The sequence below is a fragment of the Thermobia domestica genome, chromosome 9, assembly GCF_964235325.1.
Source record: "Thermobia domestica chromosome 9, izTheDome1.hap1.1, whole genome shotgun sequence".
Lineage (NCBI taxonomy): Eukaryota > Metazoa > Arthropoda > Insecta > Zygentoma > Lepismatidae > Thermobia > Thermobia domestica.
In genome coordinates this window covers 4139164-4151880 of record NC_137462.1, presented here as the reverse complement: position 1 = coordinate 4151880, position 12717 = coordinate 4139164, and the positions used below count along the sequence as shown (strand labels likewise).

Here is a 12717-nt window from a genome sequence, read left to right as displayed (position 1 = left end):
ATATTGGTCTGACCATCAGAGATGATTAGGGAATTAATTTCATGCCACGGCAGAGGAATTGGTTGCAGTCTGGTTTTATTTTGTATCATGTCTGCTAGTGTTTTTGCCATTTTTTCTTTACCTATTTTATTTAGGTGAAGCCCATATCTTGTGAAGCAAGATCTCTTTACATCAACGTCAACAAATGTACAGTTTGAGTATAGCTTCACCCACTTCCTGAGTTTGTTATTTACTCTACATATTTCATATCTGTTGACTCCCTTGAATTTTATCTATGCAAAATGGGGTAATGTTATGTCACCCAGCGTAAATCTTTTGGACCTCAATAAGGATTTAGTGAAAGAATTATAATTCTTAACAATTATTTTGATTGGTGTGCCAGAACTTGACTTGTCAGCGAAGGAGGGTAAACGAGGATAACATAAAATAAGGTATGTGGCATAAAAACACTTACCTTACTTGTTGAATTACCGGTATGTATTTTTACGTTACCAAAGCACAGGTTATAAGTAATTTCCAGATATGTTTTCATTGCTTGCATATTTGTGTTTCAAACTCTCGGATACTTCTATAATTGCATGTCATTACTTAGCACACTGATTGCAGATACCTCACTTCACTTTTCTTTACTATTAATGGCTAGCTTGTGTGCGAATCCATACTTAACATGTTACATTTTCATTAATGTATTTCTACGTAGATACTCATCTCACAAGTAAGAACACAACATATTTAGATTATTTATACCCTGATCTATTGAACTATTATTACAAATTTGTTCTGTAAATTGTATAAATATGCGAATACGTACAGTAAATCTGCACCATGCACTGTTTTTTCTTTTTTTGGTGCAGTTTTATTATACTAATCCACAGATTGTAAAACGTACGGAAAAGTTTAGGAAAGTCTTTAATTTGCCCATTTTATGTAGAGAACAGAGCCTAACGAACCCCTGCGGGCCTTCTAACCCGTTCCTACTACTCCTACCCCTACTCCTACTTCTACTCCTCCTCCTTCTACAACTACTACTTATACTATAGATCCGTATAGTAAAACTGCATGGTTTTATGTATACAGTAATATTCTGTTACCCATAAATTTAGGTATAGTTTTAGTGGAGTTTTTACAAGTCAGATTCTGCGCATCATTTAACTATTTTCTAAAGACATGTACTGGCAATAGTGTATCTGAGAAATGTAAACAAACATTTTCTGGGGAGTGGAAGAAGGCTGTAGTGCTCCAAATTCAAAGTGAATTATTCGACGTTAATAAAATTGACACCGAAAAGCGCAAGATGACTTGAAAATTACATAAATATTATAAAATTACCAATGTTAAAACATATTTGATACTTGTGAAGTATTGAGTATTTATGAAATATCGAACTCATGACTTCCCAATGTGTCTTTTTCAGAGCGAAGAATTTGAAAATAGCTCAAAATCTCACCACGTTTAAGTATGCGTACCTAAAATATTTAACTTGAAAATTATTTCAAGTAGTATCTATAACATGTCCAACCGTAAGCTATCGGAAGTATCCGATAAATCGAGAATAAGTACGTTGTCGACACCCAGTCGTCGATCAGATCCGCTCTCCCAGTCACAGACCGGTCAAAACAAATTGCTTGGCAGAAGCTCTGACTTGGTACAGACTTTTGTTGCTGAGGCTACAGGTATCATCGTGGATGGACCGCTAAAGATTGTACAGGTGATGTAAGTGACCATAAGAATTAAGTGTCTTGTGCAGTAATACATAATATAGAGTTCATAGCGTGCAATTTCACGAGCCGTTATCGTCTATAAGAAAATATCAGAAATTACGATTTTTTACGTTAAAATCCTGATGTACTTTCAGGCAAGACACTGTATTGCACCTAGACGTGCTCAAATAGCTACAAAGTATTTTTTATCTGTATTACGGGTAGTACTATGTAGTGTATTCGCTAACAGTGCGTTTAATGTTTGACAGATTTGTTTTTTACATGTTGCTACCTGTTGCATGTAGAAGAAAATTCTGCTACATATTTTGCGGTGAGTAATAGCCTTTCCGCTGTTTCCTAGCGCACGATGTTTGTCCACTACAAAGCTCATTTGGTACGATCTGGGATCGAACCAAGGAACCCTTGCACCATAGGTGAACGCTCTACAACTGAGCTACCGCGGCCCCCCAATACAGTTAACTACCGAATATCCGGCATAATGCGGCATATAAACCGGAGCGTAATAATTATTCACTTCTTGCCCCACCAAACCATTAAAAACATACTTTTTATACCAAAATGTCTATTATTCATATTTGTTAACCTCTTAGTACAGAACAGTACTGTATAAACGTTTGTGATGTAGTGTACTGTACGTTTCAGAAACTTATAAGAAAGGAAGACCAATTAAAAGTTAAAAAAAAAAAAAAAAGAGAGAAATTTTATAATGTCCAAATTAGTTGTAGGAAAAATACAATGATATACACTACACATACATACAATTTTAAAAAGAAAGTGAAACGTTAGCGTAAAATATAGGTCTAATTCTTAAACAAATTATTTAAACTTATTTTGCTCTTTTGTGATAAATAACACAAATGTGAAAAAGTAGACCTAAAAGAATCAAAATTTATAGCTTTTAGTTTTTGAAAAAGCTTTGGAAATTCCCTTCGCAAAGTCGCTTTGTTTTATTAAGGCGTTACAAGTGGAGTAGCTTGTTCAAAATTAATATTCCTTATTTTATTACGGAATTTTTCTTTCTCTCTTTTCTAGAACTAGGTCGGATAGTACAGAGCCCGAATAGTTGATAGTCTATTATCTATTATGTATTATTCCATTCAACATTTTTGCATATGCGTATGCAGGAGTTGAGAAAAAGACTCATAAAATGCTTCGTGTGGAGTGTTGTACTGTATGGGGCGGAAACGTGGACATTACGTAAATGTGATGAAAATCAACTGGAAGCCTTCGAAATGTGGGTGTGGAGAAAAATGGAAAGAATTAGTTGGGTCGAGCGGAAAACGAATGAGAGAGTGTTAGAAATGGTGGTTGAGAAAAGAACACTTTTAGATATTATTAGGAAGAGGAAGAGAAACTGGTTGGGACATTGCCTAAGAAGAAATTGTATCATGAGGGACGTCCTAGAGAATATGGTGGCGGGAAAGAGAGGGAGGGGGCGAAGGAGACTACAATTAATGGATGATATAAAAACAGAAAGATCATACGCGAAGACGAAGAAGTTAGCGGAGGATCGTGGAGCATACAAGCTTCTCAGCTGCGGCAAGTGACCTGCCAGTAAGGGCAGAATACTTGTGATGATGATGATGATGTATATCATTAGACAGTCCTCCTCATTTTCCGAAATTTGGGGCCGCGGTTGCTCATTGGTAGAGCGTTCACCTCTGGTGCTTCGGGTCCCGGGTTCGATCCCAGCCCCGCCAAGTGAACTTTGTAGTGGACAAACACCGTATGCGTAGGTTTCCTCGGAGATTTCCCGTTTCCTTCCACCATTTCATTAATTCCTCATCATCACCGTCTCCTTTAGCCTAGCCGGCATAACCGTAGGACGTAAAACTCAAAGATTTCATTTCACTTTCCGAAATTTTCATTATTTCCCTGATTCACATCACTTTCCTTCTGGCTCCCTGAGAAGTTTAAATTGCGGTTATACTGTATTCTGCAGAATATTTTTTATTTTATTTTTTTCTATATCTTTTTCAGCGATATACTACACTAGAATTGCGGAATATAATGGCATTTTTGTTTAGCTACAGACCGTCCTGCTGATCGTGCTCGAACACTTCCCTAGAACTTGGCAACCTTTATTACGGAGCTAAGAAGCAGTGAAAAAAGAAAAGTGAGTACTGACGACAATCTGAAAAACAACGATTTATTTTCCCATATTAGACAGAATTATTATTGAACTAAAAGCCAAGCTCACTGATAATGGTTGGATTCTGAAATGAGTAAGTGCTTTGAAATCCCGGTAGTGACTATTGTTTAAAACCAATAGCAGCGCACTATAAATGAGACATAGGGACATTGGAAACGGAGGTCAAATAGCTTTTAAAAGTAATTGAAAGGTACGAAAAGATAAAACAAATCAGTTTCCATCTTGTCGAAACTGTTGCTTATGCTGGAAACCAATAAGCTCGCCTTCAGTGAAATTCACAACCTGTACATAATCGCAATGTGCATTCCTCCATCAACAGCAGTGCGCGAAAGTACTTTCTCTTGTCTAAGAATCTTGAACTCATATTTGAGAAATACGATTGATGATATTAAGCTAAATTCACTTGCTGTTCTTTCAATTGAAAACGAATTTCTAAAGTTTGGGATTTGCAGAAAGTTGTAAAAGAATTCGCTGCTGTACATAAAAACAGAAGAATTTTGTTGTAGCTAAAATCTATTCCAGTCTTATTATTTATGTTGTGAGTTTTACTTTTTTATATTTGCCATTACAATGAACAGAACCATATATAAAAACTTGGAAACTCTCACAGTAGTGGACATTAATGTTTCTTTACATGTAATTGCTTTCATAATACTGTTACATGCCTGTATAAAATTCATATATGTTACTTCTTGTTTCAAGTACAGTCATGACCAAAATGATTGTCGCATATCTATAACTGTCCTGTTCTGAGAATATAATTTGATAATGATTTTCAGGGTAGTTTTAATACTACGTGTATAATCGGGAAATTATATTTGTTGTAAATTTCATAAAAAAAGAATTATAAATACGAAAATTAGAGTGAGTTAAAATGTTGCTAAATGGACAGGAAAGTTTTTTTTTCGTTATATTATTCTTATTTACTGCTTTTTTTGACATGAAATTTACCACATACATATCTTTGTCGATTATACACATACGAACATTAAAATCGTTATCAAATTAGATATGCGACAATCATTTTGGACATGATTGTGAATTTTATAGCATGTAGGCTGTAGGCGTATGTGTTTCTAACATTTACAATTCACTTTACTGTATTTGTGTGATATGCTTCTTTCAATATTTGTTCTAAGTTTGTTCCTGTGTTGTGCTTATATTAAAGTGTGTTCAGAAACGTGCCGGTGTTCATTTACTACCCACAAGCATAAAGCTGTGCAGTCAGAAATAAATTGGATTGGTAGAAGCTCAGAAATAAATAATAATAATAATAATAATCAAAGCAAAAGAAGTTTGATTGCCTCGCCTCTCCAAAATTTGTCATGCCTCCCTTCTTGCCCCCTACTATTACGAGTCTAGCGCCACCACTGTCCCTTAGTATCTCTAGTAATCTCTTGCTTTCTTTTTTGTACGTGGAAATATCTCCAATCTTCTTAAACATTTTTTTGAATACCTTCGTCTCTTCCCCAACACATTTCCTATCCTCTTCTCCTTCAGTCTTCCTTCTCTTTTTTCTCATTTTGTTCCTCCTTTCCTTATATTATAACCATTTCTTTCTAACTGTTCCGAAACTGTGCATAGTCAATATTGCATTATTTATTATACTTTGCATATTTTACAACTATCTTGTATTTAAAACTAGTAGACGTGCCCGATTCTGCCACGGAAAGAATAAGGTGCATGCAAAAAAAAAAATTGAATTGAAAGTAAAAACGATATGAGTGAAATATATAACTACGAAGAATGCTCTATCGATTCTCGGACCAGCCGTTCATTACATACGAAGAATAAGGTTAATGGTCCTCCTTCAAGTGGAAAATTGAAAAAAAAGAAAAAAAGTTTCTTGTGTAATTAGATCTGGTGAAGATCTGTTTGTGTACAAAATGTGGTGGCTTTAAGGGACTCCTATGCGAAAATATGATGACAGACAGACAAACGCCTTCTTATATGTTGTGAAAATGCTTTTATAAGTGTTATTAATATATTCTGTGTCAGTGGTCTGTATCTGGGAAAAATTTGTTCCATCCGAATAATGGAGATATTGGTAGATTTAATTGTAAAGTGTATATAGAGTCCACCAAAAAAAAAAAAAAATGTATACATTCTTCGTCATTCTATATCAGGATACTGGCATTGACAATTTTCTGAAATTTAAGTGTGTTGTAGTATGGTTTTGCGCCCAACAGATGTCAGCATTGTCAATTCTTTTCAGTCAAAATTATGTGGTAGTACGGTCTTTCGCTCAGCAGATGTCGGTACTGTCAGCGCGGTTAGTGAGATAAGAAAATGACAGGTGCACGCTTGAAGTTCGAGCAGTGTAAGTACGTTTTGAAGTGTTTTATCAGGTTTGAGAATAGGAACCGGTTTTCGGGTCTGAACGGATCCGGTTCTAGAAGATCCGGTTTTTCGGATCCAGGTCTGGAACAGGTTTTTCGGATCCAGGTCTAGAACCGGTTTTTCGGATCCAGGTCTAGAACCGGTTCTTCGGATCCAGGTCTGGAACCGGTTCCGCTGGAACCGAAACTTTGTGACCATCCCTACACTAAACCCGAGCTGCTGGCAAGCTGTGAACAGTATGCTAGATGAAATGTTGGAAGCGACAGGCAGGCGCCCAGGCGGCGGCAGCTTGTCTCATTTGGCTAAATAAACTGGGTAACTGGCAAACTCATTGGTTAAACAGGCAAACTGGCCAACTCATTTGGCTAAACACCCACTGGTGGACCAAAATTTTTTTTCTGGGGGCACAAGCGTGTCTGGGCGAGGAAGGCACAAGCGCATTTTCCTCTTTGCATTATTTTTGAAGGTGATCTTTATGCCTCATTTACGGGTCTTTGGGGGCTTTCGGATCCAGGTCTGAAACCGGTTCCTAAGATCCGGTTCTGGAACCGGGTTTTCTGATCCAGATCTGGAACCGGTTCTGGAACCGGGTTTTCAGATCCAGATCTGGAACCGGTTCCTAAGATCCGGTTCTGGAACCAGGTTTTCGGATCCAGGTCCGGAACCGGTTCTGAAAACCGGAACTTTGTGGCCATCCCTATTTGAGAATGCTATCGAAGTGCAGCGTCAGTGGAGACGGGAGTTTGGTACTGAACAATCAAACGCATTGTTGACAAGTTTGAGGCACATGGAACGACGAGCGATCGTTGCAGCTGCAGCGGTCATTGTATCAATGGAGATCGATGCACATGCCTCTGTAATCTTCTGGCAAAAGTTCTCGAGCGTCCCAAGCAACGGCCAACAGTTTGAACATCTAATGTAAACATATGCTTACTTGAAGGTTTGTAACACATGTTTGAACAATAATTAAATGTAATTAAGAAATATATAGTTTTTTTTCTTATACAATGTATACATTTTTCTGGCGGACTCTGTAGTTCGGCGAAATAACATTTTATCTACCTTTTTTCTTTCTTTTTGTCACAGAGACACCAACGATGAAGTTCTATGCTGCGACTTCAGTCCCGATTGTTCCCTGTTGTTAGCAGGGTTTTCCAGCGGCTTTATCCGTCTTTATCACCCTGTCAGCCGCTTCAATCAATATACCCTCATTGACGATGACATTCTGGAGACTTCGACCTCCAAAGTGCCTGTTACGTGCATTAAACATGTGCCATTCCATCGACTGACGCTACCATCGAACCGAATCTTGGCAACATGTAAGTTCACTTCTGGTAGTATTAACTTTTTTTTGTTAGTTTTATCATTTTATACGGATATTTGATTGCATATTTAAATAACACGAAAGAAATATTTTTCTGTGACTATTTTTAATGATTAAACAAAGCGGTTGGTGTAAAATATAGAAATTGGAGGGGGAGGAAAGAGAGCAGATGGCTAGTATTATTAGTAATGATTTGAAATGTGAACGTGAAATAACAGCAAGGAAGGAGATTTTAGTAGCAAGGAAATACTATTTTGTGCAAGCTTGAATAAAGAGTTGAGAAAAATACTTCATAAAATGTTTAGTGTGGACCATTGTACTGTATGGGCCAAAAACATGAACATTAGGGGAAAATGGTGAAAAACGACTGGAAGCTTTCGAAATGTGGGTGCCGAGAAGAATGGAGAGAATTAGTTAGGTCGACCTGGAACTGAATGAGAGGGCGTTAGAAATGGTGGGGGAGAAAAGGAGAATTTTGTCTTGTCTAATATCTTGTCTTATGAATCGTGAATACTTGGCCCATTAGTCCAATTCATTCAGAGAGAGAGAGATGTTAATGAATTAGACTGGACTCATTATTAATTCCTTCTGTTATTTAGGGAATAAACAATAAAACATATAAACTCGACGAGAGATTTTCCCAACGACCTATATAAAATTTTAAAAACAGGTTGTTGTTATTGCAGACACGAATGGCTTTATAAAACAGTGGGACTATGGAACTGGCGAATGCATATTCAAGCTTCATGAGAACCGCCAGGTGTTGGGAATAGGATATCACACCCATCAACCGAAATTTGCTACTTGTGGTGATGACTCGAATATCAATTTGTACGATGAAGAGACACAAAAGCTTTTGTCTGTGCACAAAGCCAGGTTAGTTTGATATAATATTGTTAACCTCACGCTTATTAGAGACCTCTGGTGTGTGGAACACTGACTCAAAAATTGCACTGATATTTTAGTTGCTGAAAATCTCTCCATTGTTTTTGTAATTCATGTGATAACATACACATAATTCGGAAAAACATGACTAAACTTGGGAAAGTAATACTAAACGTGGGTTAAAAAATGCCTTCTTTCAGGGCTATAAACTACTCTAAATAAGAAAGAAATTGTACTGGCATGGTAATATGAGACCTTAACTGTTCCGATGCGAAAAGTTGTAGACGAATTTCTATTGTTGAGATTTTGATAAAAGTACAGTCCATTTTGAAGCTTCAGCTCTTTTCAGGAGGAATAGAAATAAAAATTCCAGGAATATATGAAGGAATGGACTCACCGGGGAAGAGCAGTGGAAATACATACTGCCAAATTTGTTGCTGTGATTTACTCGTCAAGTGGCGTGCGGCTAGCTCTAAAATGGCAAAATCAACTTTTACATTCTTTTTTTTTTTTTTTTTTTTGTTGTTGTTTTACCTGTGCTCAATGTATCTTATATCATAATCTCTCACTTGTTATAAATAATAATTTGAAATAAGTAAGATGATGATTAATACTCCTGAGGATTGTTAGCATACCGTCTTATTTTTTTCTTTTTTATCATTCTTGTGTGTGAACCAGAGGTAGCCATTTTCCACTGGGCTTGCTCGGGCTCGCGCTCACCTGTCTCAACTGGACTCGCGCTCACTTCTCTCAACTGAGCTCGCACTCACTTGGGCTCGCTCTCATCTCTCTGGACTGGGCTCGCACTCACTCGGGCTCGCGCTCGCCAGTCTCAACTGGACTCGCGATCACTAGCGCTCGCGATCACTTCTCCCAACTGGGCTCGCGCTCACTCGCGCTCGCACTCATCTCTCTCCACTGGGCTCGCGCTCGCCAGTCTCAACTGGACTCGCGATCACTAGCGCTCGCGATCACTTCTCCCAACTGGGCTCGCGCTCACTCGGGCTCGCGATCACTTCTCTCGATTGAGTTCGCGCTCACTAATCTCAAGTGGGCTCGCGCTCACTCGGACTCGCGCTCACTTATTTCATTGGAGCTCGCGCTCAATTATTGAGCCCGAGCCTGGTTGAGCGTGAGCGCGGAGCTCACGAGCATCGGGCTCGCGAGTTTGGACACCTATGGTGTGAACTATACTATATCAATTAACTATACTATATCAAATGAATTATAGAGAAGAATAACTTAACAAAGAGTGAAAAAGTGATTTGACTGGACCGGAATTCGAACCCGGGATCTCCGGCATACCGTGCCGATGCGTTAACCAGTACGCCACCCAACCCGCTTCCCAGAACAACCAAACACTCTCTCCCTCCTGCAGTCGGTGCTCTCTACTCAGACAACATGGTTTGTACCACAGCCTAGCTTGGACAATCCAGTGTCCATTTATTGAGAACACCTTTTGACGGTTGTGATTTGGTGGGTAAAAATAAGTTTAAATCGGTTTTCATTAATATATAGAGAAGAATGTTGAGTAACTACTGGAAAGCCTTCTGATACCTGGATTCGTAAATTCTGAATGCGCTGTGTAGGTACGGTACGGTTTCCAAACATCGGCATTCAGATAGAACACGTACTAATACCTCTATAATTTCTTGAACTGTTTGAGCCTCGAAGCTAGGGTTTCTCAAACACTGATCTTTCTCATTTCCGGCAGCTGAGATGTAACTTTGAAAGTCTTCATGGGTGGCTGTAGAATTCGAAACCAGGTCTTTCGATTGAGAAGCAAGAACGTTATCAATTTGTTCGCACTGCTGTGTTCAATATTGATAAAGGAAAATGGTTTAAAATACACTTCAAAGAGTGAAGCATTGTGATGGAATTGATCCTGGCTCACCGATTTACTGTTGTAACCAGCGTTCTATCCAGTCAGTCGTCAAACCAGTCAAATAGTTGGTATGACGTTCATGGGCCATTCCATCGTCACGAGCAAGACATTTACACTACATTTTTGATGCTTTAAAGTTGTATATTTCTAAAAGCACAACATAAATTCTGCTAATTGTATGATATATGAGCAGTACAGGCTTAGGAGTATATGTAGCTGATGTTTTCAGTATTTTTTTTCTGTTTAGAGTAGAAAATATTAATTCCTAAACGTCTGTCACGGGCGGGGACCAAAAAAAGAGAAGTGACTTTCGACACATCAAGTGAATGTTACAAAACTGTGAATTCTTAGCTCAAAATGTTTTTATTTAAACGGAAATGTATAAATGATAAAATTTTTCAACGAACTTCACATAAGAGACATTTGCCAAATATTTATATTAATAAAAAAAAAAAGTAAACTTTACTGTGTCACGGGCAGGACACATGGTTGTCACGGGCAGGACATCGTGTGAATCAATACACAAAATTTCAATAAGAATCATTTCAAAAATGAAATAAAATAAAAAATAAGTCAATTTCTGCTGTTCTATTATAGCATTGTACACAAATAATTCGATTTACTTTACTTGAGGCTCGCTTTTATCACATAAAAACGATAATATGTAGTACACTTATTTCTCACCACCTACACTTCAGAAAATGTTTTTATTAGCCCATTTACACCCACCTTGCAGGGAAATTCGTACAAAATACTGTCTAACAGTATATAAAATAGGTGCTGCAATACAGTGCCCGTGCCGTGGAAAATCAGCACCCGGGGCGAGAGTATACGACGGCGCCTCCGTAAATATGAGTGAGGTCGACAGACCAGCCGCAAAGCGTCACCATGGTTGGTGCGACGCGTAAGAAAATTTTCAAAAATAAATCCTGCTTTTCCTTAATTTTGAGCACTTTTTAATATTTTTTCCTTCCATTTTATATGTATATTTTCTTTTTTCCTCCTGAATTTTGCGCCCCCTTACTTTGACGCCCGGGGCCTTTGCCCCGCTCGCCCCTTCCCCACACGGCACGGAACTGTTGGTATAACAGAGATTATTTGATGGAAATGCATGTAAGACACATCTTCAACAGCTTGAAAATTTTACCGCAATCGCTTACGGTCTTCATACAAGTTTCCTTGACGTTTTCGTCCTCTTCCACTGGGCTTTGTGCGATAGTTGCATGTCTGTATGTTTTCTTTGTCTGTCCACTAGAGAGAAAAAATCCATCAACAAAAATGTTCCTTGTGTTATATCTTCAACAGCTGGCCTAACGCAAGCCTTGTTAACATGCAAACCTAAGTCGTCACTCAGGATAGCTTCATGACTTTCGGAATTATCATTTTCAGAATCTAAATAGAAGTCTGTTAGGAATTTAAAGATTTTACACGGATGAAGCTCTGATTTAAAAGCTCGACGAAGGACCAAATTTTCGCTGTCAAATTGCGAAACTGTTTTGATTGGAGACATTCAGTTGACAACAGCATTTTCCCATCTTTTATTCAAAGCGTCTTTTTTTTTTTTTTTTTTTTTTCATTTCTGCTGATGATAGTAGGAAAACAGATATATTTTGAAACGAAGAGTTTAAAGCTGCTACGAAATCAGCAGCACATTCTACAATTACTTTCTTTTGTTTTACAAAGTTCCATACTGGCCTTTTCGTACGTACTCCAATCCCATCCACTGCTCCCTTGAAACGAACAAAAAGGTGACGCTAATTATAATATTTATATGACACTTATTTTAACTTAAAACATCATACGGACAGTAATAGATAATCCTCTATTTAAGTAAATAATGTTCATGCTTAGAAAACGTTATTTGAGTACACATGGAATCATTTTCTATCACGAATAACCAATGTACACAAACTTTCCCGCCAGTGGCATGCCCACTGTCACGGGCAGGACGCGTTTTCAAATTGAAATAAATCGAAATATATTATTAACATTAGTCCAAAATTTGGTAAATGTGAAGTACACATCCAAATTGTTACTTCTACTAAGTACTAACCACATTCTCAAATTTAGTAATTCAGTACAATAACTTTTGGTAGTTTTTTGTCACGGGCAGGACATTCAAGTTGACGTTTATATCTTTAATGATATTATGAAAATTTTTTATCTTGCAAACACTTTTTCAACTGCCAACTTGTAGCGAAAAGAAGCATCTTGAATAGTTCGAAGTTACTTCAGCCAAACATGCACAATATACCGTAAAATGTTGCCCATAACAAGAATATAAAATTTCCTCGCAGCTGACATGTTACAAATTCACGACTTAGACTTAAAATTTTACGTGAATTCTAAGTATAAATAAGTTTCTTTTTGTGAGAAAGTAAATTTCGTTCTATTGACTTCATATATATGT

At 37.6% G+C, this 12717-nt stretch overlaps 1 protein-coding gene across 4 annotated transcripts in view; it reads left to right on the top strand.

The window, feature by feature from the left end:
• Positions 1-589: 589 nt before the first annotated feature.
• LOC145694345 (striatin homolog) overlaps positions 590-12717 on the top strand; it is a 77283-nt gene continuing 65155 nt past the window's right edge. Inside the window, exons 1-3 of one of the 4 annotated variants that reach the window (XM_081770475.1) lie at positions 590-715; positions 7300-7532; positions 8224-8413. In XM_081770475.1, coding sequence (XP_081626601.1) covers positions 636-715; positions 7300-7532; positions 8224-8413 — 503 coding nt within the window. In that variant the 5' untranslated portion in view covers positions 590-635. Of the gene's footprint in view, positions 716-1179; positions 1714-3992; positions 4412-7299; positions 7533-8223; positions 8414-12717 lie in introns of those variants that run through there. The other 3 variants (XM_081770474.1, XM_081770473.1, XM_081770476.1) reach the window with 3 other exon arrangements.